At 40.8% G+C, this 25,822-nt stretch overlaps 1 protein-coding gene and 1 pseudogene across 5 annotated transcripts in view; one reads left to right on the forward strand and one right to left on the reverse strand.

Moving 5' to 3' along the window:
* Window positions 1–1,952: 1,952 nt before the first annotated feature.
* Window positions 1,953–25,822, forward strand: part of Kif2a (kinesin family member 2A) — a 56,702-nt gene continuing 32,832 nt past the window's right edge. For 2 of the 5 annotated variants that reach the window (XM_050160357.1, XM_050160358.1), the window contains exon 1: window positions 1,958–2,270. In XM_050160357.1, coding sequence (XP_050016314.1) covers window positions 2,207–2,270 — 64 coding nt within the window. In that variant the 5' untranslated portion in view covers window positions 1,958–2,206. Of the gene's footprint in view, window positions 2,271–25,822 lie in introns of all 5 variants that reach the window. The other 3 variants (XM_050160359.1, XM_050160360.1, XM_050160356.1) reach the window with 3 other exon arrangements.
* Window positions 18,304–18,684, reverse strand: LOC126512539 (protein FAM104A-like; annotated as a pseudogene).

Consider the following 25,822-nt stretch of genomic DNA (forward strand, 5'->3'; position numbering starts at 1 on the left):
ACTATTAAGGTAATTGACTTGCTTGTATTACAGCCAGACCAGGCTAGCCTCACAGAGGTCGATCTACCTCTGCTTCCCAAGGGCTGTTTAAAGGCGTGTGTGCATCAACACTCCCAGCAAGATTTTTATGGCATTATGTATCTCAGAGATTTGTTATTAGTTGTTTAGTACTTCTAATCAGGGTCATAGTTTTTGATAGTGATGGAATCAGAATCAGTATCCTTTCTCCGGGATGTTGATGGAAACATATGGTACTGCATATTTTTATGGCTGCTCTTCTGAAAGACATACGACTACAAAGCTCACAATGCAAATATTGGTTTGCTATATAACATATGCTAGATCAATCATACCTGACACCAGCCTGTTGGGTATGATTTATCTAGAAAGATCTCTGTGTTTGGTTAGTCAAGTGTCCCAGGCGTTTTTATGCAACAAGATGATGTGCATATTTTTAGACTACCTTTGTAATATGGATTAAAGGTTAAGACTTGATTACATAACCTACAGGATGCAAGGTATGTGTCAGCAATCATAATAAGACAGCATCTTATAAAGCAACTTTAAATTTAGCAGCTGTATCATTGGATTTCTTTGCCTTCCTGAAAGAATTCGCAAGCAAATAACCAGGTACTTCATACCTCAGCACGGAAACATCGGAGACTAAGCCCCGCTGTCCAGCAGCCCAGAGCTGTATAAAACTGTTACTACAGAGAAAGAAAAACAAGACAGAAGCAGAACCTTCATTTGGTCCAACCTTGTTTTGAAACAGAAGTCCTGACCTATGATGTCATTTCTGGAGCAGAAAAGCAGAAGTCTTTTCTACATTGTTTATCTTTTTTCCCCCCCTTTGGCACAGTGTCTAAAGGCTCAGAAACCATCTTTTTTTAAAGGAGTTACTTGAACAAACTGCTTCTTGTATTAGGTAGGAAACTCTAGGCACAAATAAATGCATTCACACATAAATCTAGCTTCCAAATTCTGAATCTTAAGACTGTATTTTCAATCACTATAGGCAGTTTAACATCAACCAGGGAAAATAGACCATGAAAATGTGCTCCTTCCGTGTGAAGTCCCAATACTATTAGTCGGTCTCAGGTTTGTTGCTTTTCAAAATGGTCTTGAACATTTTCCAATGGTCTCTTGTCCCCTCTGCTTGGCAGAGGTAGGTGTTGGCACTCTCCACATTGCAGATGTAGTCAGCCCAGTCAGATGACTGCAGAAGAGACTCATTATTCAATCGTATTCATGTCTCTGCTCTGCTTTTGAGTCAGAGCTGTTGGCCTTATAGACCAGGGCAAATGCTACTACAGCAGCGTGTGATACTAGGACAGGCCGGCTGGATCTTAAATTCAAGAAGGCTACACAGAGGGACTTCGTTTTGAATGACAATAAACAGGGAAGTTGGGGGCAAAGGTCTTCATTTCTACTTAGGGTGGAGGAATCCTTTTCTTTCCTCCATAACTAGGAAGCCTGAACCAGACATGCCTTGGCCTTAGGAAGGGTACTTGGGCCGGCCACCCGAAGTGACACGCGGTTCTAAGCACCCACAGACACACACCGGGTGTCCTGCCATCGGTCCCTTCAGCCCCTCGCTCCAAAAGCCTCGACAGCACGTGGCCCTCAACCCATTCCCGCTGCAGCGTCAAGACGAAGCCGGAGCCCTGGGAGGCATGGCTCATTGCTTTCCCGCGCCTTCTAGGCCGCGCGCTGAACGCGACGCGGCGCGGGCTCGTACCGAGCCGGGCTGTGCGCGCTCCGGTGCCAGCGACGGTTAGAGCCGGCGGCCTCCAGGCCGCAGAGGAGCTGGGCGGGGCCGCCTGCAGCCAGAGCGCGCGGGCGCCGGGCAGGAAGACGCGGGCGGCCGTGAGTGCGCAGGCGCGCGGCGCCCCGCCCCCCGCCAGCGTCGGTCCGGGCGGGCGGCGCGAGCCCTCCCACTCTCCCCCGCGCCGCCTCACGACTGCGGCCCTCGCTTCACCCCCGACGCCCGGCGTGCGCGTTCGCCAGCCCGCCCGCCCGCCAGTCCGCCCGCCCTCCCGCAGGCCCGGGGCCTCCGCCCGCTCGTCCGCCGCCGCTCGCCGCGGCCCCGCTCGCGTCCACGCTGCCTCCCGGGCCGGCGCGGCCGCGGGCCACCGCTGCCCCTCCCGCCGCCACCCCGCCCCCTCCCCGCCTGTTCCGCCCGCCAGCCGCCGCTCCGGATGAGGTGATGGCAACGGCCAACTTCGGCAAGATCCAGATCGGGATTTACGTGGAAATCAAGCGTAGCGATGGTGAGCCGCGCCGGCCCAGCCGGCCCTTTGATTGCTCCGTGGGGTTGTGGGGGCGGGAAGGCGGCGGCCCGGGCGCTTTTGTGTGCGGCGTTGTGCGGATGAGGCGGGCGTGGGGTCCGCCCGGGCGCCGCTGCAGTGCGGGGGCCCCGGCCGTAGGGCTGGCCGGGCGGGGGCCGCTCCCGGCTTGACGGTCCTCCCCGGGGACTCCGTTAGGGCTGATCGTGCCTCGCGCTCTCCCGGCTCTGCCTTTTACCAGTCTCTGCAGCCGTGGCGTGGCGAGGGTGGGAGCGTGGAGATCGGGGGGTTTCAGCACCGAGAGAGCCGACTGCCAGGCAGACGCCGATGGGCAACCATCCTGTTGTTTTTAACTGCTCTCCGGTTGTCAGGCCCCTTCGCCTGTCCTCTCCATGCACGCTCTGCTTTCCTTTTTGCTCGTCCCTTTCCTGGGAGAAGGATGCAGAGAATGCTGCACTCGGCCATGAAAAGGGGTGGGGGGGAGCAACGGAAAGAAATGCTCGATACGCTTTGCCAAGGTGATGGTCGTGAAAGGGATGGAGAGGACGGAGAGACGGGGACGCAGTCCACTCGAGGCACTACTGAGAGGTGGGGGTGGGCAACCGGATGTTGATATTTTCACACCCTCGGGAGGTAACTGAGAAAAGTGTAAGGCGAGGTGAAGACACATGTTTAATTCATTTTTTTTTTTTCAAGACCCGTCTTATAGTTGTTTTTGCGGGTTCCTCTTGGGGGGAAATGTTTTAGTCATTGACTTCGAAGTGTAAAATGGAAATCGTTTATATTGTAAAGGAAATAATGAGAAAAGGGGGATGAATGAAATTATATTCCTTAATTCGTATATTGAGAAGTGGGTTAGCTTGAATTATGAGTTGATTCTTGACTGCATCTCCCCCATAACCAATTCTTTTTACTTACTTTTGGCCTATTCACCATCCTTTACCCTAGTTAATAAGGGCGTGGATATGACACCCACTTTTTGATTTCTACCAAATTCAACCAAGTTATGTCAAGAGATTTGAGTAGATTGGTTTTCCTGTTATTTATGATGTTTGGGAAGACCCTATACGGCTAGTGATTTTTCCTTCCTCTTTGCTTCTGAAGTAATTTGTGGTAACTGGAAGCATCATAATTTGTGTATAAGAAATGATAACTTGTAGAGCTTTAGAAGTTACCAAATGGGAAAGAGATGTTTCCTTTACTTCGATTGGGGTTTACTTTATTATTTCTCTGCAGATTGCTTTCTTGTAATTGTTTTGCTGTTTCATGCCATTTTAGTTTTTGGTGAATGCGGATTAGCTGTATATCAACAAATGCAGGATTTACGTGTTAATTTAAAACTTGGAAGTATAATAAAAATAAGTTCTTACAGTCTTGCAAGTCTTAACTATGGTAATTTTAGGATATGGGCTTATACTAATGTTCCTTCCGCCTTCAACTTCAGCCTATAGCAGAAATTCTGACACATGAAAGCTTTATATTCCAGGTTATAGTAACCTAGACAACATTTTAAGAAGTGGCTTCTCACAAGAAGTAGTAATGTCAGTATAGTGTGTACTGTGCTAACTATAGGTTGTAAATGCTTAAGTGCCTTGGATGCAAAAGGGTAAAGGTGGGTAGCTCTTTCAAAGCGTTTCACATCTTATTTTTGGAGACTTTATAATCTCAAACTGGCCTTGAACTTGTTTTGTAGCTGAGAACCTTGACTGCCTCCTGCCTCCACCTTCTGAGTGCCAATTTATATGGTCCTGGGGATCAAGCACTCAGCAGTTGAACTACATCTTCAGCCCTGAAAAAGTGGGTAACCTCTAAAGGAAATAGCATTCAAAGTGTTTCACAGTTGAATTTCACGTTTGGATGATTTCCCCCAAACTTTCTCTCTTTTCACTTTAAGGGGGCTGTTTTTGCTTTCTTCCTTCTGCAGCAGATCAGTGATTGGATAAAATATCAGTGGTTTTTGTAAAAAATAAAAATAAATAAACCAGCCTGTGGTTAAATAAACACTGATTCCTGAGACCTGAAATCACAGGAGTAAAGAAGAGCCACTTCAGCCTGCTGTTAACTGGGCAACACTGCACTGCATGCATGATTTTTGTTCCTATCAATGATAGTCATATATTAAAGAATTCCAAAGGCCAAATCATAAACCAAAATGGGCCCGTTTATGTCTTTGAAGATTTTGCAAAAATTCTAATTCCAGGAAGTCCTCACTGATGGTTAAAACCAGATTACCAGTGGGCTTCTGAATTCCCAAGTCATCCTAAGTCATCTCATTCGTGAGACAGCACATTTGCTTAAGCGTTGATACTTAGAACCGTACTGCCTAATGTTTTCAGACTGCATGGCTAAAGTAGGTTTTCATATAGAGAGTGCAGTGGAGGCATGTGAAGATGTCTTCGCTCACAGGATTAAAATACTTTGTTTGCTTGAGTATATCTGTGCCTCACCCCACACGCCCATGTGGGTCCCAGTTGAGTGAGTGCATTGCTCATTTTTGGAGTTTTGTTTTCAAACATTGTGTTAGGGCTGGTGAAAAGGTTCAGCCTGATGACCTGAGTCAGTTTCCAGGATGTTTGTTATGGGAGGAGAGAATCAATCCTTGCATTATTTTAATTAGTCAGTCAACTAGAATTTTATCAGGAAATAAAATCCTCTATCTGTGCTGATTTCTGAACAACTATCTTCCCACTGTGAGTCCCCTTCACTGGTGGCCTCTTCCCAGGATCCTCAGGGATGATTGAAGCAGAATGATCTAAGGTTTTCTGGTTATTTGAATTTTGTATTATTATTCTCCCCCCCTCCAATATTATAAGGTTAGATATGGCAAGAATTTGGCTTAGAGTCTAGTGATTGCTTTCATTCATAGGTAAACTGGTATGAAATTGGAATGATTTCTTAAAATAGACACATTCTCTTGCTTATGCCTCAAAATTACTTGATTCAGGTCCATTTTAGAATTCAGTGACTCTTAAAAACTACAGTTACACAGATAGCCTGTATTGGGAAAAATCTTTTTTAAAACTCCCCTATTAAACTAAAAAATCTGTAGTAACAGTGACTGGTTACCCTTTAGGGAATTGGGGCACTGCTGAAAAATAGTAAATATTTGAAAAGTGCAAGGTGGCATTGGTCTCTTAGTTGATTTGTTGTCTAATGGGCTTGTTTTAATTTTCAACTAAAAATCTTGGAAGAGTCTCATTTTGTATAAATGGAAACTGAGTCATGGATCAACATGAGTAACCTGTGTAGATCACATAGCTTGTCAGTGGCAGTTAACCCGCCTTGCATGGCATAGAAACCTGACTATCAAGAATGATTGCACAAAAGGAGGAATTCTCTGCTCCTTCAGAACTATATATACCACTTTCTACAGCCTAGTCAGTGTGTAGAAATTGTGTCTCACTTATGGAAAAGGTACTGCAGAGCATTGTGTAGAGCTACATTGTGATAAATAATAGTTACTAGAGTGGTCCTGTTTCTTAATTAAACATAGAGAAAACAGTGTCTTCATTAAGGCATCTGAAAAGCAGAGGAGATGGGGATTTCAGAGGGCCGTCAGGAACACTGGAGCTTAGGGCAGAGAGGTATGCTTTGCCATTTATTTTTGTACTAGTTCATCCTTACATGCCATTTTATAGGCTTCTGATGAATAGAGTTACAACTTAAATAATTAAAAGTGGGCAGTGTAAGACTACAATAGTAATTATGTGACTGTTGTGGGACCAGGACAGATTGGGCGTTTTGTAGATTGGTAATTTCCTCTTGCAGTTGATTAAGATGGTATTGCTTTGGTGTTATATTTATTAGGCATAGTTTTCCAGTTGCTTCTAAACATATTATCTGCTTGGGTTCTTACAGGGACCATATGAAGTAATAAGCAGAGTAGAAAGACAGCATATACATCATTTGCCAAGCTCACATGGTTCAAAAAGGACATAGCCTGGTCAGATGCTAATTAGTGACTACTAAATGCTAGCAAATGTTGTTTTGATGATAGGATGTTTTATACTTTGTGAATATTAATTTTCTTTTTGAGAAACACAAGACCCTGTAATAGAATTCCCTCCATTACTATGAAAGGAGCTTAGAAAACTATCAATTTGTAACAAAGCTTACATTTGTCAAATTGGTGAAATCAAATTTGAACATTTTATCATTTACGAAGGTAAAGAGTTAGCAATTGAAGGCTTCTGAAAGTCATTTTTGCTTCTACCAGTATCACAAAAAGCTAGGAATCTATTTATCTAGCCACTTCATCCTGTGGCAGATGTGTAGGAAAGGTTGTGTGTTAACTTTCACTGCCACATGTCTATATATACTTCTTAATTTTGGAGGAAGCAGAGAAGAACCAGTTAAGCTTGCATTTGCTGCATTAAATGCACTTGTTGCATTAAAACAAACCAGTGTGGAAACCCAAGGACAAGCACTCGAGATCTACTCTTTCTAGCCACAGTTTAATTGGATAATAGTATATCGGCCAGCTGCTTGTAGAATCTCTAGAATGCAGCACACCAGAGGGAAGCTGAGGCAGGAGGATCTCCACAAGTTTGAGGCCAGTCTAGGCTACGTGGTAAAACACAGAACAGCAGCAACAAAATTACATTACTCTTTGCAAAGTTCAATTCTTGAATTCAGCCAGTTTCTGGTTTAATATCCTCTGCTCTGTAACCTAAAGTGATTGCTTAAGATACTTGTTTGTTTTGCAAGTATTTGTTTAAACATTCTTAGCTTAAAGGATAGACATATACACTTTAAATACACTTTAAACAGGCGTGAGTTCAAGGCCAGCCTGGTCTATAAGAGCTAGTTCCAGGACAGGCTCCAAAGTGACAGAAAAACCAGAAAAGAAAAAAAAAAATACACTTTAAACTCTAGATAAAACTGAGCTTTATTCTTCTGGTTTACTTTTGGAGCAAAGTTGATTTTCTTTATGTCACCCACCAACTTTTTAAAAGCTATCTCTAATATGAAAATCTATGGTCTGAAACTGCAGATCTGAAACGTTGATTCCTTGATATGATACCACAAACTGAAAATTAATGCCTGGTCTTATATGAAGAACTGCAGTCAAAACACAGGCACACTTTTTAAGAAATCAATAAAATTAACCCCAGTTTACGTGTGTAAGATACACACACACACACTCCAAATGAATTTGATAATAGGGTTTTTTCCTCAATATATCATTATATGTGTGCAATTGAGACACACTAAGCATGTCTGGTGCAAAGCTGAAGTAGATGTAAGGGACGAGCATTGGCTGCTTTTCTGAAGGACTTGGGTTCAACTCCTAGCACCCACATGATAGCTCATAACAGGCTATAGTCCAATTCCAGGGGATGCAACACCTTCTTCTGGCTTCCAAAGGTACTAGAAATGCATGTGGGCATTGATAGACATGCAGGGAAAACACTCTTATACTTTACACACAGAGGTAAATTTTAAAAAGATAAAACTCTTTAAAAAATATACAACAGTGTTTTCTCATGCTAAACATTCAAGTACTTAGGGATTCATAGAAGCTGTGGATGCTGTGCCATATAGATAACATAGAGAGCAAAGTAAGTTTAGATGCACGGGCAGTGGGGTCTTGTCTAATGAAAACGCAGTGAAATAGCATATCAACTCATTGTCAGCTAATTGTGTCAGCTTTTGTTGTATTCAAAGAGTACAGTGAGGAAGCAAATGTCTTTCTTAAAAGTCACACGTCATCTGCACATGTAGCTTACTGGTAGATTCTGGGTTCAATTCTAAGCACTGTTGATTTGTTTAAAGTAAAATTCATATTTCCAAGGCTAAGAGTGTTGCTCAGTGGTAGAGCAATTGCAGGGCCATGGGTTTAGTTTGTCTAGACCTTTCTTATTTTTTAATAATATTTTTCTCTTTACACGTTATAATAAAACTTGCACAGGCACACACTAGAGTGTGAAGTATTTTGGAATATAGACCTTAAATGATTGTGGTATATCAAAAAATAATGAAATATCCCATTTCTGTGTTTTTAATGACAGATTTCATTAAATTATTCCATGTCCTACATTCAGTTATATGTAGAAATGGAATGAACAAAGTCCTAATAAAGAAACAAATGGTTTTAGTAGTGTGACTAGTACTAATAGGTACATGCTAGTCTGTGTAAACCTGTGCCTTTTTAGAGTTAGGCTCCAGTTAGACTCCCTGTTTGCCTCTTCCTCTGCTTTCCTCGAGAACCCACATTTAGCTTACTATAGCACTGATTCCGATAGTCCTTGCCAATTAGATGGATTGGCATTACTTGCCACTAGTGATCTACTATTTTTCCTAATTTTTAACCTTTGTTCTAATTTCAAAAGGCATAATGTACTCCAGTTTTAAGTTTCTGGCAGACCATCGGCTCCTGACAGCTGTTTTTTCCTTAGAGAACCCGAGTGGGAATCCTTACAGACACAGACTAAGGACATCGGATATGGACATAGAGCATTCTACCAGCTGCTCATATTCAGTGTGCTTGAGAATAGACACCCTTAAGTGTTGCCAAGTACTCCTCTGTTATATTTTATTTACTTTCAAAGAATCCCCTTTTTGTAGGTTTTGACACTAATTTTTAATAAAGTTCCATATATGTAAAGTTATTTTTAGAGATAGGATCAAGAAAGAATATGTGTATGATTACATTTGTTGAGTGAGCATAACTTTTGATGAACAGACAGACCTATTAGCTTCTATCTTCTATACTGCTGTTTAACTTTAATTTCTTTTTTAAAGGGTTGATCCAAGCAGGATGATCTCTGCAGATTGAAGACCATCCAGGTTATAAAGTGAGACCCTATGTCAGAATTTTTAAGTCACTTGTTCTTTTGATATCTGCAGAGATTTAGCACTCATGCCCTTTGTCAAATGTGTGCCATACAGTACTGGATTTTCATGACAGCCTGCAAGGCAGACGCTGTCTTCCCTGCTTCACACAGATTCTAGCCAGGATTGTGACCCTTTATTTTCAAAAAAGCTGGATTTTCCTAATGATCCTGGCTAGACTTCATGGAAAGTAAAATGTAAATAGTGGAGAATGTATTGGTGGAGGAGGCAGCATTCTGGGCTTATAGCACAGTATGGAAGAAGTTCCTGAGCTGGAAACATTGGACTGTTGATAAAGGGAATTTCAGACAGGGTTGGAAGGGTGAGAGATGAAGAACACAAGGAAACGGGGGAGGGGACCTAGAGCACCTCCTTAAAGGCTTGGGAAAAAAGGTAAGGTAAGCATCTTGGAATTAGTTTCTAGGACACTTGGAAACTACTGTAGGACTTAATCTCCTGAAAGCCATAACAAGAGTTAGCCAGTGATTAGTGATAGCTTAGAGACAGAACTACAGAAAATGAGAATTAGCGTGGTGAAGATTGCATTGGTCTAGGAGGTGAACAGTGACTCAGAAGCAGATGAGACGAAAGCAAGGCAATAACCTTGTTATGTGGTGGCATCGCTTGTGCTGATTGTTGCTGTTGTGTGTTTTACTCATTTTTTTCTTTACCTGTCACCCAGCTTCCAAATAATCACACAAAAGGAAGCTTATTCTTTCTTATAAATGCCCAGCTTGGCTTATTTCTAGCCAGCTTTCCTTAACTTAAATTATCCGATGTACCTTTTGACTCTGGGCTTTTTCCTTTTCTTACACCATGGGACTGTGTGACTGGCCCCAGCATCCTCCTTTTCTCCTCCTCCCAGATTTCTCCTGTTTATTTTGTCAGAAGCATACGGGAAATCTCTGTGAACTTAAAAAGGGGAAAGGGATGTGCAAACTTTGTCTAGATCTCCTTTGAAAATAATGGGCCAATTAATGGTAATATATAATACTTTAAGAATAAAGATGAATTAAGCCATGGAATTCATGTTTGTTTCTATTTATTTATTGTATGGGTATTCCATCTGCACATATGACTTTATGCTAGAAGTAAGCCACCATGTGGCTGCTGGAAATTGAACTCAGGACCTCTAGAAGCAGCTAGTGCCCTTAACCACCGAGTTATCTCTTCAGCCCCTTGCTTTTTTATTTTTAAGACAGAATCGCGTGTGTGCTAGGCTGACTGTACTTAACTCACTATGTAATGGAGGATGACTGTGAATTTAAGATCCTCCTGCCTCCCCATCCCCAGCACTGGAATTACTACACTCTATTCAGTTCTAAGGACTGAACTCAAGGCTTTGCACATGTTAGGCCATTACTTTTCTGAGTTTTCTACATGCTAGGCAGTTACTTATTCAATTGAGCTATACCCCAGCACCAGAATTTTTTTTAAAAAAAAATCATACTTAAGTATATTGGCTAATATACTAAGAGATGTGAGTTTGCTAACGTAATTTTAAATGAGCTATGTAGTGCAGTGAGAAAGATTCAGATATATTTGACAACTGGGATAAATAATTTCTTTATTTCAGCCTGTGGACATAGTAAGTTTATAGTTCAATATTATGATGAATGTCCAATTCAAGCATTGCTTCTTGATGCGTCATCCTTGAGACTGGCCAATATTGACTATAAAATGATTGAACACTAGCATATCTCTGCTCTAAGATGTAAGCACATGAAATTTATTTTCAGTTTAAGTTTGGGGTGCAAACAGCTTTAAACGTATGTGGAGTCTTAGTTTGGTTGGGGAGGCAATAATTTTACAGGTAACAGAACTGTAATTTACTGTGGGACACTAAAGAGAAGTGGATATAAGGATTTAGCAAATGAGAAAAATTAGAGGCTTCTAATTCACTAGAGATAAATCTTGGAATTTAGTCACAGGCAGATATTTGATAAAATACTGTGTTGAAATAATCCGGTTAGCTAAGGATGAAACAATTATATTTTATTTATTATAAGGGGAAAACTCATGAAACAGGAAACAAGAAATCCAAGCAAGCAGTGTCCCACAAGAAAAGGCACAGAAAGAGAGTACCTACCCTGGATCCCAGCAAAGCCATGCCTTAACTAAGACCCACCTCTTAAAAATGATTGGCTAACAAGGTTCCCCATCATCTCCCCCTTTTGTCTAAACAAGAGCGAGCCAAACCCAATACAAAACTATATACAATAGGAATAAATATCAAGTATAAAATTACAAACAACATAAGCAATATTAAGCAAGAAACACATGACGAAAGAGTATAAATCTTGCATCAGAAATAAGCTTGGCTAAATCATGAGAGGAAGATAACTACGACTATCTAATCTTCAACCCCATCAAAGGCCTGAGAAGGAAGATAATATTACTGGAGTGGCCAGGAAGTGCAATCGAACAGCTTCCAAAGCCAGTAGAATATGACGGAGACAATTAGCTACCTGAGCAATCACCCAAAGTCTCATTTGCAGTGTTGAAGCAACTAACTTTGGCTAAGGCCTAGCGTAACTGACAGACCATTTTCAGAGGCAGGAGATATTTTCAGAACCGTCTTACCCTGTCTTGGCAAGGTTTGGCCTTCCTTTTCCTTGTGTCCTGCTTATCCAGTCCAGATACCATGTACTTGTCAGGGGACGAGGCAGGGGCAGTTCCTTGCCCAAAGGCCAATTGTGCCAAGAAGAAAACAAAACTCCTAGTGAAGTGTCTTCGGTGCTCAACATTCTCTTGGGAATAGATTGGTGCTGTCAGGAACAATCATGTCTCATGTCAACGTAACTCTAAATTATTTAAATGCCATCTTCTACAGATCCTTGAAGTGGTTGAAGATTATCTAGGCAGAATACAATCTCTGTGTATCTAAAGAATCTAATTAATCTGAATGTATGTATAACAAACATGAACAACTATTGACCTCCCTGTTGACGAGATTCAAAGGTCTAGACAGGAAGATACTGTAGCAGATGCTTGCTAGATGGGCAGTGGGTATTGTCACAAAAATGTGTTCAATTACAACTTGGTAAGAGTGCTGATATAATTGATCAGTTCAGGGCCCTTTCAGCTTCCAAGGTTTTCAGTTTTATAAACCAGTTGTTTTACAGTTACATTTGGATTGTTGATGCTCTTTTCCCCATACACAATCCCCCAGAACAGTAGGTATTCTCTCCATTCTTTCGGTTGCAGTTTTATTTTGAGTGATACATTGCTTTTAACCTTACCAATTCTTATGTCTTTATTAAAAGCCGTTATTTAAAGTATACAGTAGAATTTTCTGTCTTCCTGCTATACCCCATATCTTTCCTTCCCTACTTAGGGTACTTTATCTATTCTCCGAGAGATCATGTACCTTGGGTATTAGTCCTAAACCTGAAGCACTTCTCACATAGTTTGTTGAAATAGGAGCGGCGGGGCTGCGTCCCCAACACCCCGGCCGCTTGGCTAGCTCATGCTCGAAATAACGACACACAAATTGTATTCTGTTAAACACTGCTTGGCCCGGCTAGTTCCAGCTTCTTATTGGCTGGCTCTTACATATTGTTCTAACCCATTTCTAATAATGTGTGTAAGCACCCCAAGGTGCACTTACCAGGAAGATTCTAGCCTAAGTCCATCCTGGGTCTGAGCTTCATCCTGTCTGCCACAGAGCGCAGAGCTATTGCGTCTACCCTGGAGAGCTGAGCATGGCGTCTTCTGCTCCAGAGAGCAGAGCTGTCGAGTCTCACCGGAAGCAGAGCAGAGTCTGACCTCACTTCCTCTTCCTCCCAGAATTCTATTCTGTTTACTCCTCCCACCTATGCTTTAACCTATCAGGGCCAGCCAAGCAGTTTCTTTATTGCTCAATGACCTTCCTCCATCAATAGTTCTCGCTATATTAGGTAAACTGAATTCTTTTTAGCCTAGGCGGAATGGTTCTAGAAACACAATGTTATTTAATGGATTACTACATATATCTCCTCTTGAATGTTTCATAAACTTCTTATTTAGCGAGCCCATAATTGAACTAGTCCTTAAGTGTAGATGCATGTCATCACTTTACTTTTTCTTTTGCCTAACTCTGAAACCAAGTTGTCTTCCTTGACTCTTTCCTCTGGACTTCATGCTCTATTCTCAGTTGTCTTAATGAAATGCTCAAGTACTCTTTCACCCTTCCAGTTCATCCTGCACCATTAATTTGGTCAGGCTGGAAACTTGTCTATGTTGCTGCAACAGTTTCTGGAAGATCTCTCCACCTCTGATTACCTGCTGTTTCTTAGCAAGCCTGAGCAGTCTGCCCCACTTGATAGCATCATTCTTGTCACTTAGTTTGAAACATAGGCTATTCCAGACATGCTGGGTAACTCCTTTTTCTTTTTAGCTATTGTTAAACATCCCACCCTTTTTATTCCTAAGGTGAATCCAAGTTTTATGTTCTGCATCCCATCTGTTTATTTGGTCAGAATGCTCATGAGAGTGTATTAACTGCTTAATTTTGTCTGGTCAGACTCCGGGTCTGCTTTGTCCCCACTACCTAGCAGATGGTCTCTATACAAGATTGACAGTTTGCTGAGTCAGTGTTTAAGTGGGGTAGCCATGCTACTCTTTCTACACAAGCTTTGACATTCTTTTTTTTTTTTTATGATTTGTGTTGCTCATCTCCGGGCATAAAATGTATGACATGACAAAGTGATGTGCACTATTGCTCTTAATGTATACTTTAAATTTTCTTAAGTGTAATTACCAATTTTGATTAGCAGTATAGCCCCATGGTTAACCATTAAGTTCCAGAAAGCATGTACATGTATTGAAAAGTCTCCATCCTTTTTGCCTACAACCATTTGTCCTTCCAGTAAGTGTTACCAACTTCTTAAGTGAGAGCTCTTTTGTCTTTCAGCAAGTGTGCCTGTGTATATCTAGATACCTATATGTAGTATAGATACGTTTCATTATGTACTTCCCTATACAATAACTGTATAAAATGATTTATAATTTAATTTAACTGTGTGGCCTAGAACTTGTGATGTTCCTTTGTCTCAGCTTCACCCAGTGCTGGGAATGTATGTGTGAGCCTTCCCTTCCCCCTCCTGTAGAGTATTTGAGCACAATAGTCTCATTCTTTCTCATGATTACATTTTATTAGTAGCTGAATATATCAGCATTTTATTTACTTGTCTTTTATTGATAAGCATGCTTGTGCATCATTTGTAGATTCTGTATGAAAGGAGTGTATGCATGTGTAAGTCAGAAGACAAATTTGGGAAGTTAATTCTGTCCTACTGGGTAGGTCCTGCCATTCCAACTCAAGTTGCCAGGCTTGGTGGCAAGTGCTTTCCTTTTATTAATTCTTTTTAGTTTGCTGGAACTTGGCTATTTGCCTTCCACAAAGCAAGAATTTACCTTTCTGCCTGCAAAGTGCCTACTGGTCAGACCCTCATTGATTACCTTTACATTAGGCATTGTTCTTACTCCAGCTTGGATCGGGAGCAGAATTTGATGGTTGCTTCTCTTTCCTTTTGAAATACCTTCTTTAGTTGTGTTCTGATACTCTGCTGGGTTTTCCTTGTCTCTGACAACATCTGGATCACCTGTACTGCTACCATTAGTTGCCTTGCGCAGACAAATGAAAACCTAGGACTTCTGTGCTTGCTCTCTGTGATCACAGTTAGCTTTAAAATGCTATGTGGATCAGTGTTTCTACAAGTGTTGTATTATCATCGTCGTCATTATTATTTTTATTCCCCTAAAGAGCCTTTTTTACATTTTTCCCTTGTCACTCCCTCACAATGAAATTTTAGTACCACAGATATCTGTTGTCTGTGCATCTCTTCATGTGTGTGGCCCTTGGGAATGCCCTGAACTGTTGTAATATCTGATATATGTTCTCCTTGAGAGCCATTTTTTTCATCCTCTTTAGGACATTATCTTTGTTGGTGAGAAACTGGTGTGCTGAAAGCTTTTCTCTTCAGCTGGACTACCCCCAGAACCAGCCAGCTTACTTGATAGCACTACTAGGTAGATAGCCCCAAACTTGATATGTATAAAATGAAACTCAGAAGCTTGACTTTAGCCACACTGTCTGCACTGAGCTCCTATAACTCCACTCTTTATATTTTAGACTATGTAATTTTGTATTCTCTATTTAACCTTAACTATTTAAGAACTTGAAGGAATGGCTCTTGTCTATTTGACCAGACATTGAAAACAGAAATTTGAGAAAGCTGTTTAGCCACTACTACCACAGAATTCCTTTGGTGGTGTAGAAGAGATTGTAATGAGAAATTGAGGATGTAGTAACGTTATAGTGTTATTCTCATGTAAGGGTGTGTTCAGGCACAAGAGAAGATACCTCTATAGCCAGTTTCCTTCGAGTAAGAATTTGAGTCTTTAGGTAAGACTGCTCGGTATATTCAGCAGAATGTGTTGTTTTAGCAACATTGGTGCGTAAAATTGCGGTATTCTAGAGAACAAGTCATTTTTCTTAGCCCAGATCTATTTTGGATATTTTATCACAGAGGGGCATGTGAAGATGTCATTTAAAGTTCCCAAGTGTTTAAATTTACTTAGTTAATAACCCCTACTTAGGGATTTAAATTTTTTATGTGTTGGGTGTGTGGTTGAATGTTTGCAGCAGCACACATGTGGAGGTCAGAGAACAACTTTGTGGAGTAGGTTCTCTCCTTCCACAGTCAGGAACCTCTGCGAGTGGACCTGCAGTGTCATTTCTCGTCACCACATTAAGTGGATATTTTAGGGCCTTAAAACAAAGTTTTTTATTGGTTCAGATGAATCATAATCATTTTAGAATTTGAGCTTTTATATTCTAGTTACAGTTCAATTTTGGTACTTTTAAATCTTCACTTACCAACTCCAAATATAGAAGACATAGGGAATCACAGTGATTTAATCTTGCAAAGGGCTTTACAGTGAACTCTTTCAAATAATTGTTCTGTTGTACAGTGTAGCTCAGTTATCCCAGAATAACAAAGAGGAAACCCTTCCGGGTCACCCCAAAGGAACTGAGCAGTTAGTTTTTATATCCCTTCTCAAAATAGTGGATGAAAAAAAGATTGGGAGAAAATAATTTGTATGCAGAATGGGTGTAAGTGTATCTTGTTTTGAAGTTACCTTTTCTTGATGAAAAGTCTAAGCTATATTGTGTCTCTCCCCACCCCCATCAAAATGTCAGGTTTATGTATAAGGCCTAAGAAAGACCATGCTAGAGCTTTTAAATTTGGTAATAAGAGTAACATAAGTGTGATGAACCAAAATAGAAAGAACTATGTTGGGCAAAGTCGCATTCCCTAGGGATTTATTAAATAGCAACAGTACAGTTAGTTACCAGTGTCAGCTGGCACGTATTTGCTCTTCTCTAATGACACCTTGCTCCAGCAAAGCTGTTGATGGTGTAATGTAAGGATTCTCTTCACTGCTTAGATTAGTTAGTGAAACCTGGATATCAGCTTGAGAACTTGACTTCTGCTGGACCTGCCTACTCATCTGTGCCTTTATAATCTCTGAAAATTCAGCTGATTCCTTTCTAGCCTCTCAGGAACAAACCTGTATTTACTGTTAGAGCTAAACAGCCTTTAGGCAGTTAATGAATCAGGACTGACTGTTACTATGTACTTAATGTCTTTCATTTTCCAGGTGATGCTTTTGTAGCATCTTCAGTGCTTTTAGTCTTTGTGTTCTAAGATATTTACTAATCTTCCTCTATTCTCCTATTATGTTGTTAATTATAGAATATCATTGTATTGAACTTTTCTAGCAATGGGTTGTTATTATATTTCCCAAAGAACATGCTTTTTGAATCATTTGAAGAATGGAATTATCTCTTTTAAAAAAAGGTCTTGAGACAGATCTCCTTAGACCAAAATATGGGGAGGGGGGAAAGCTAATCAGCATAAAATATTTTGTTATGACTCAAAAAGATGTATTCAGACATTTGAATTATATTCAGTTATATTATATAGAACACTGGCAGTTGTTCTATAACTAAATATAAACTTGACTAGAATCAACACATGTAATATGAGAAGACAGACATGATAGTAAGTACTTGTCATCCCAACACTCAGGAGGCTCTGGCAGGAAGATTTCATGCCCAATCAGCCTTAACTAGAGCAAAAAAATAGTAAGGGAAGAAAAAGGAAGAGTTAAGACAGTTTAACCAGTCACACAGTACAAATGGCACAGAGTGTGGTCTGTGGGCTCTGGGATAATTCATCAGGATTCTCTGGCAGGGATCCACCTTGAAGAAAGCTCTTTCAGATAACTGTTTACCAACTGCTGATTAACATTCCGTCTGGAAAGAGCCAGGCATGTATTCCTAATATGTATAGAATTTTATAGAATTAAAGTTTTGTAATAAAAGTTACTTCTTTGTTCTGAGAATGGGTATTTATGCATGCCTTTCTTCTCTCCTGCCTGAGACACAGAAGGCAATAATGTAGCTTAGTTTTAAAAGTCTATGCAATAAAACACTGAAACTTTAAATTATGTAACCATATTCTTACTGAAAGTTTGAGGAGATTGCTTAAGAAGTTAAATTTTTTAAATTACATTTATTTTGTGTGCACGTGTGTGCGTGCCGCATGTATGGAGATCAGAGGACAGCTTGGAGGAGTTATTCACACTGTTTGGGGCCTGAGGCTTGAACTCTGGTCATCTCCATGCCTGCTGGTCCAAGAATCTTATACTCAAATTTATTGTAACACAAGATATGTTTTTGTGTTTTTTATTATATATCTATATATGTGTGTATCTCCCATGATTTAAGTATATTTTAATTATAAATAACTTTTTGTTATTTTTTTTGTTTATTCTTTACTAGTTTATTGAGTTAAAAAAAAAACCCTGAAGATCCCACATTTTTAAGAGGCTCTTACATACAGTAAATGTCTAACTGACAGATGTGGAAATCAGTCCGACACTGCCATGACATGGACTTGATGCCCTCTCTCAAAAGAATCCTATAAAAAATTGCTCCCAAGCCCCTCTGAAATCGCAATAATGCAGCAAAACCCCACATAAACAGCTGCCTGCTGACCCAATACTCAATATAGACTGAAAACCAACCGGCATTTTTTTTTTCCTGTGTGCAACTTTTAAAAACAAATCATTAAGTTGAAATATTCAATATGCACAGTGCTGTCCCTTCACAGAAGGCAAGAAAACTGCCGGAGCATCATGTCAGAGGCCGGCCTCGGTGCTGCAGGCTGTGAAAATGGGCCTCCTTCAGGGTCTGATTGATATGGAAGTAAGGGCCTTGGCACAGTGCAGACTGCTCGGGCAACCCCGGCTGGGGGGTGCTGGGGCAGGATCCAGGGATGATGTGGCTCAAGCTGCTCCCTGGCCCACTGGCCCTGTCCTGGCTGTTGATGCTGCTGTTGCTGCTGCTCCCACCGCTGTCGCTGCTCGAAGACTCTGTCCCAGGAGTCCTGGAAGATGGGGTTCCTACTGCTTCTTTTGGTCTGGGGTGGGGGTGGTTGTCATCATCATTGCCATTTCTTCTCCTTTTCCTGGGGCGGAGGCGCTCGCTCATGGCCGCTGGTGAAGGCGAGCGACGCGGCGGCCACTTTTTATTATTTTTAACTTATCATACCTCAAGTACAAACATTAGAATTTAACAACTCTAAAATGTTTGAAAGTCAACATTATAAACAGTTTTATAATTCAAGTTTTATTTTACTAATTACTTATTAATTTTTACATTTTGAGTGTATTTTGTACAAATTTTATGTATTATTTAGATATTAAGATGTTAAATGAGAAAAGAGAAAGTTTTGTAGAAACTTTAAGAATTATTGATAAAATATTATTCACTTTCGGGGAAGATTTGTCATTTGTATACTCGAGCATCCTCAAACCTGTAATTTGAATAATTACCCACAGAACACTGAGTTTGTATTCCTAGGTCTGTGGTAAACAGCTGCAGCCTTCTTAAAAGCTGCTTGAATATGAAAGGAATTTAGTTTTTCCATGTTTGTCCTTTTTAAAATAAAATAAATATATCTGCTATATAGTAAGTATTCTGCTCTTTTGAATGATTGTAATAAAATTTTGTCAGTACTTTTGATTGATTTATTTTGGCTCTTGTCTCCTGCATTTGCAACCAATTATACTTTATATGCTAGACAAGGTTTGTGCTTGCCTAATTGGTTGCTGGCATTTCTTAGCCTCACAGCTGCTATGAATTCAGCTGTAAACCAGAAAACATATAATAGGGTCCTGTTCTAAGAGACCAAAAGGCAATTGTCAACATTCAAAACTTGTTTTTGGCAGTTCAGTAAATATATGAATTTTTACAAATTAAGAATCACTAATCCTGTCTGAAGTAGCCATATTAATTTTTTAAGATTAGAAAGCCTTAAATTCATGTATTTTTATTCACTGCATCAAAAGTGACTTGAATTGGAGCATATACCCTTAACTGTTCATTTGTAATTTTGTTTTCTTTTTTTTTTATTTATTGAGCTCTACATTTTTCTTTGCTCCCCTTCCTGCCTCTCCCTCCCCCCTTCAACCCTTTCCCAAGGTCCCCATGCTCCTGATTTACTCAGGAGATACTGTCTTTTTCTACTTTCTACTTCCCATGTAGATTAGATTAGGTCTATGTTAATCTTAGTGTCCTCATTGTTGTCTAAGTTCTCTGGGATTGTGATTTGTAGGCTGGCTTTCTTTGCTTTGTGTTTAAAAACCACCTATGAGTGAGAACATGTAATAATTGTCTTTCTGTGTCTGGGTTACCTCACTCAAAATAATGTTTTCTAGCTCCGTCCATTTTCCTGCAAAATTCACGATGTCGTTATGTACCATTATCCATTCTTCGGTCGAGGGGCATTTAGGTTTTTTTCAGGTTCTGGCTGTGACAAACAAAGCTAATATAAGCATAGTTGAGCACATGTCCTTGTGGCACGATTGAACAACCTTTGGATATATACCCAAAAGTGGTATTCCTGGGTCTTGAGGAAAGTTGTTTCCTAATTTTCTGAGAAATTGCCACACTGACATCCAAAGGGGTTGTACCAGCTTGCATTCCCACCAGCAGTGCAGAAGTGTTCCATTTTCCCCACAACCTCTCCAGCGTAAGTTGTCCTCAGTGTTTTTGAGTTTGGCCATTCTTTCAGGTGTAACATGGAATCTCAGAGTTGTTTTGATTTGCATTTCTCTGATGACTAAGGATGGTGAACATTTCCTTAAGTGTCTTTATCCATTTTAGATTCCTCTTTTGAGAGTTCTCTGTTTAGGTCTCTACTCCATTTTTTTTTTTTATTGGATTATGTGATCTTTTGGTATCCAATTTCTTGAGTTCTTTGTATAATTTGGAGATCAGACCTCTGTCTGATGTGGGGTTAGTGAAGATCTTTTCCCATTCTGTAGGCTGTTGTTTTGACTTGTTGACCATGTCCTTTGCTTTACAGAAGCTTTTCAGTTTCAGGAGGTCCCATTTATTCATTGTTTCTCTCAGTGTCTGTGCTGCTGGGGTTATATGTAGGAAGTGGTTCCCTGTGCCAATGTGTTCAAGTGTACTTCTCACTTTTTCTTCTATAAAGGTTCAGTGTGGCCAGCTTTATGTTGAGATCTTTGAGTTTTGGACTTCAGTTTTGTGCAGGATGATAGATATGGGTCTATTTTCATTCTTCTACATGTTGATATCCAGTTATGCCCGCACCACTTGTTAAATGGGCTTTCTTTTTTCCATTTGATATTTTTTGCTTCTTTATCAAAGATCAGGTGTTCTAAGATGTGTGGATTGATATCTGGGTCTTCTCTTTGGTTCCATTGGTCCTCCTGTCTGTTTTTATGCCAATACCAGACGGTTTTCAGTACTGTAGCTCTGTAGTAGAGTTTGAAGTCAGGGATTGTGATGCCTCTAGAAGTTCTTTTGGCTATCCTGGGTTTTTTGCTTTTCCATATGAAGTTGAGTACTATTTTTTCGAGGTCTTTGAAGAATTTTGCTGGGCATTGCATTGCATTGAATCTGTTCCTTTGCAGCTCTTAATATTTCTTTACTCTGTATGTTTAGTGTTTTGATTATTATGTGGCGAGAGGATTTATTTATTTATTTATTTTGGATCCAGTCTATTTGCTGTTCTGTAAGCTGCTTGTTTCTTCATAGGCATAAATTTCTTTAGGTAGGGAAAGATTTTTTTTCTAAGATTTTGTTAAATAAATGTTCTATGCCTTTGAGTTGAACTTCTTCTGTACCTGTTATTCTAAGATTTGGCATTTTCATGGTATCCCATATTTCCTGGATATTTTGGGTTAAGCTTTTGTTAGATTTAATGTTTTCTTTAACTGATGAGTCTATTTCCTCTATTGTATCTTCAGCTCTTGAGATTCTCTCTTCCATCTCTTGTATTCTGCTGTTGATGTTTGCGTTTGTGGTTCCTGATCTTTTTCTCATGATTTCTGTTTCTATAATTCCTTCAGCTTGTGTTTTATTGTTTCTATTTCAGTTTTCAAGTCATGAATAGTTTCTTTCATATGTTTGATTTCTTTTTCTTGGTTTTCTTTAAGTGATTTCCTGATGTCTTCCAATTTTTTGTTTGTCTTTTCCTCAATGTCTTTAAGGGAATTTCTTATTTCATCTTTAAGAATTTCAAACATTCTCTTGAAGTTATTTTTTAGATCATTTTCTTCTGCTTTATCCATCCCATATTTGGTTGTTCAGGTCTTGCTGTTGTATGGTCTTTTTTTTTTAATATTTATTTATTTAGAATACAATATCCTTTCTGCGTGTATGCCTGAAGACCAGAAGAAGGCTAGACCTCATTACAGATGGTTGTGAGCCACCACATGGTTGCTGGGAATTGAACTCAGGACCTTTGGAAGAGCAGGCAATGCTCTTAACCGCTGAGCCTTCTCACCAGCCCCTGCTGTTGTATGGTCTTTAGGTTTTACTGGTGTTGTGTTGCTCTTTGTGGTGTAGCATGTGATCTTACCTTTTCTACTCATGTTTGCCTCTAGTAGGTGTGGTTGGGGCAGTCTGAGATTCTGTTGAATAATCTTCTAGGTACCAGTGAATCCAAAGCTCAGATGGTTGTTCCTCGTGGTACAGTTGGTGTCACAGTTCTAGTTACCCTGTTGGTTAGTTACTGTTCCTGGAGATAGCTCAGGGCTCCTGTGCTTTGCTATGCTACCTTGCAGTTTACTGTCTCAGGCCTACTTTGGCCTAGGCTGCCCACTTTGCCCTGTTTCTGTAAATCCTGGTCTGGATCCCCTCCTGCAGAAGTTGAACCTGTTCCGGTGGAGATCACTGACTCTGGATCTGGTCGCTGGCTCAGTCCTGATCCACCAGTATCCCAGGACTGGGTTGGCTCCTGGCTTCTGCTCCCAGTGGAGCTTGTTTCCTCAGGCCCTCTCTGTCCTAGGTGTCTCAGTCAGTTCCACTCCTGTGGAATTTGATGCCCAAGGTGGAGTTTCTTGCCTCGGAGCAAATGTGGCCTAGGCTTTGACTTCTGTCAATCCTGGTCTGGATTCCCTCCTGCAGAAGTCTCTGGGTTGGAGTTGGACCTGGAAAGGTTTCTGGCTCCGGTCTACTGCTTTGTAGGTCCCAGGCTGGGTGCGCCTGGGCCTGCAGAGGACCTGCCTACTCCCCCAGAGGTCCCAGACTCACGCTCAGACCTGCAGAGGTTCCAGGTTCTTGCCTATCCCCTTTGATGTCCCAGACCAATGCTCGGACCCACAGAGCTCCTGGCTCAGGCCTTCTCCCTCTGAGGACCCAGACTCATGCCTGGCCCTGCCAAGATGTCTGGTTCCTGTCTATTCCCTCGGAGGTCCCAGGTTCACTCACCAGACTGGCAGAGGTCCTGGAAGGTCCTAGACTAACACCCAGACCCACCAGGGTCCTGACTTAGGTCTGCTTCCTTGAAGGTCCCAGATTCATGTCTGGACCATCAGCGGTCTCTGGCTCTGGCTCACTTTCTCAGCAGTTACTCCCCTGTACCTGTCTGGTGGAGATCGCTGACTCTGGATCTGGTCTCTGGCTCAGTCCTGATCTGCCAGTGTCCTGAGACTGGTTTGGATCCCAGGACTGGATTTGCTCTTGGCTTCTGCTCCCAGTTCCTCAGGCCCTCTCTCCATTTGTAATTTTTTTAAAAAACAGATTTGTTTGTTTAGTTGGTTGGTTTTGGTTTTAATTTTTGAGATAAGATCTTACTACATATCCCTGGTTGACTGAGAGCTTGTTTTGTAGACCAGGCTTTATCTCCTGAGTGCTGAAAATAAAGGCATGTGCTGTAATGCTTGCTCTTAGTGACAGATATTTGAAAGTTGAACTCTAAACTGTTTATTTTTACTATGACAAAAAGTTGAACCTTACTGTAGAGATTTTTAAATAGACTTAACATAAGTCATTGAAATAAAGATCATGAGTTCAAAATATTATATATTTATTTAGCCACCCATATTTTTTATAATTATCTTAGTATTTAAACTTGTGGAATTTGCTTTTCCCTTAGGTTAAATCATGAGCTTGCCTGCCTCCCTGCCATTTGTCTAATACTTGAATTTTGGTCTAGGAGATAGACAGCTGAGTTGATATAAGCACGAGGACCTGATTTCTAGCCCTTGAGCTCAAAAAACCTGGGCATTGTCATTCTAGCATTTGGGAAGGAAGAGATGGGAAACCCCTGAGCCCACTGGCCAGCATTGAGGACCCATATATCCTGCTAGAAAAAGCTTCCACTTGACTATGATTAAAGCATTGTTTTAGCTCATTCTTACTATAACAATGCCCAAGACTCCAGAATTGATTGAAAAGGAGGTGTATTTAATTCTCACTTCTGAAGGCTTGAAAGGCCAAGATTTCATAAATTCATATGCCCAGGTTCCCTTAGGTTGTCAGACTACTTTATGCATGGAGGAAAAACAGAAGGGAATGGCCAAGGAAGCTGAACTTGTTTCATAGTAAACAGTTCCAGTAATAACTAATCTCGTTAAGTGAGGATGTGAGCTCCTACAGATGGTACTAAATTATTTATTAGCACTCTAGTCCCCTCCTTGGAGCCCAGACACTTCCCATTAGGCCCCTACCTCTGATTGCTCTGCTTTAAGGAATTAAGCCTCAACATGAGCTTTGGGAGATGAGAAGACAAACCATACTCAGATCATAGCATTCTACACTCATTTTTACCCCTTATACATTCAAGTACAGTCGTCCCGTCTCAATAGTCCCAAAGCCTTAACTCCTACAACTCAGAGCCAGATAAAGCAAGTTTTCACATGCAAGATAGAATGCTGGGGTAAGTCATAAGGCAAAATTCTCATTGTAAGGAAGATACGAATAAGTTAGCAGGGCAGCCATTTAAAAGTTCCTCACTAATCAATAGAATTAATAGAAGCCAAGGGTAAGGGCCTCAGCCCAAGGCCTCAGACAACCCTACCTCTAGACGTTAGACTGCTGGTGCTTGCTGTTGCCTGCAGTTTTCTCAGTTGTTGGGTGCTGCTGGTTTCCCTTCTTGTTCTGGGGTCCTAGAACTGATCCTCTTCCATAGGTCTAGTAGGTGTTGCCCTTATGCAGATTCTCTGTAGTAATCCTGTCCTGCCTGGGCTCTCAAGTAGTTTTTCTTTGAATTTAAGTAGAAGTGATCTCAGTGCTTACATTCTGCACACCTGCAGAACTTGCACAAGAGCCACCACCAAGGATTATGGCCTGTGCTCTGTGGATTTGTGGCCTGAAATGCACTTGGGTGCTTTAGACCTTTGCTGAAATCCTGGTTCTGGGATTGCATGGTGAAGACAGCTCTCAGGACCCCTACGTGAACCCTGTTATGGAAAGGTTGGCAACCAAGTCCATCTTTGGAATATTTTCTTTTATTGTGTCATCTAGCTTTTTGTCACTGTGACAAAATGAGGTGATGAAGGAAGGGGCTTTTTTTTTTTTTTTTTTTTTTTGGTTCACTGTTTGAAAGTTTAAGTCCATGATCACTTATCTCTTTTGCTTCTGAAGCAATGTATGATAAAAAAAAAAATAGACCATTATGACTGGGAGGGTGAGGGCATTGTGGGGCAACACTTCTCCACCAAAGGCAAGGTGGGGGACCAGGTGGAGAAGATAAGGTGAAAGGTCCCTAGTAAATAGTGTCATCACCTTGGGGGTGGGGGGACAATTTATATTCAGACTATAATACTTGTTGTTCTGATGATTAGCATTTAGTTTCCTTCTTTTTTGGAGCTAATTTGTTTAGTTCAACAATATTCTTACATGCTTCACATGAATAAACTGCAAATTTTGTGAGTTTTTAATTTTTTTTTTTGTTTAACGTTCCCCTTGCTCTCGTGGGGGCCTGCTTGTTGGGGTTTCTTTCCTGCCCAGTTCCCACAGCCAGTAAGGTCCCAAAGAAATCACACAGAAAGTCTATATTGATGATAAACTGATTGCCCCATTAGCTCAGGCTTCGTATTAGCTCTTATAACTTATATTATTAGCCCATTATTCTAGTATATGTTAGACACATGGCTCGGTACCTTTTTTTGTGAGGTAGGTCACATCTTGCTTCTTCCATAGTCTGGACAGGACTGGGAAAAGAGCCTCCTTCTTCCCAGAATACTCCTATTCTCATTGCCCTGTCTCTATACTATACATATACCTATACTTCCTGCCTGGCTACTGGCCAGTCAGTATTTTTAAAACATAATTGACAGAATATAGACAATTCTCCTGCACCAATTAACAGTGTGATTATATAGAACCTTTG

Source organism: Alexandromys fortis, unplaced genomic scaffold, assembly GCF_014885135.2.
Source record: "Alexandromys fortis isolate MF-2015 unplaced genomic scaffold, M_Fortis_MF-2015_v1.1 scaffold_76, whole genome shotgun sequence".
Lineage (NCBI taxonomy): Eukaryota > Metazoa > Chordata > Mammalia > Rodentia > Cricetidae > Alexandromys > Alexandromys fortis.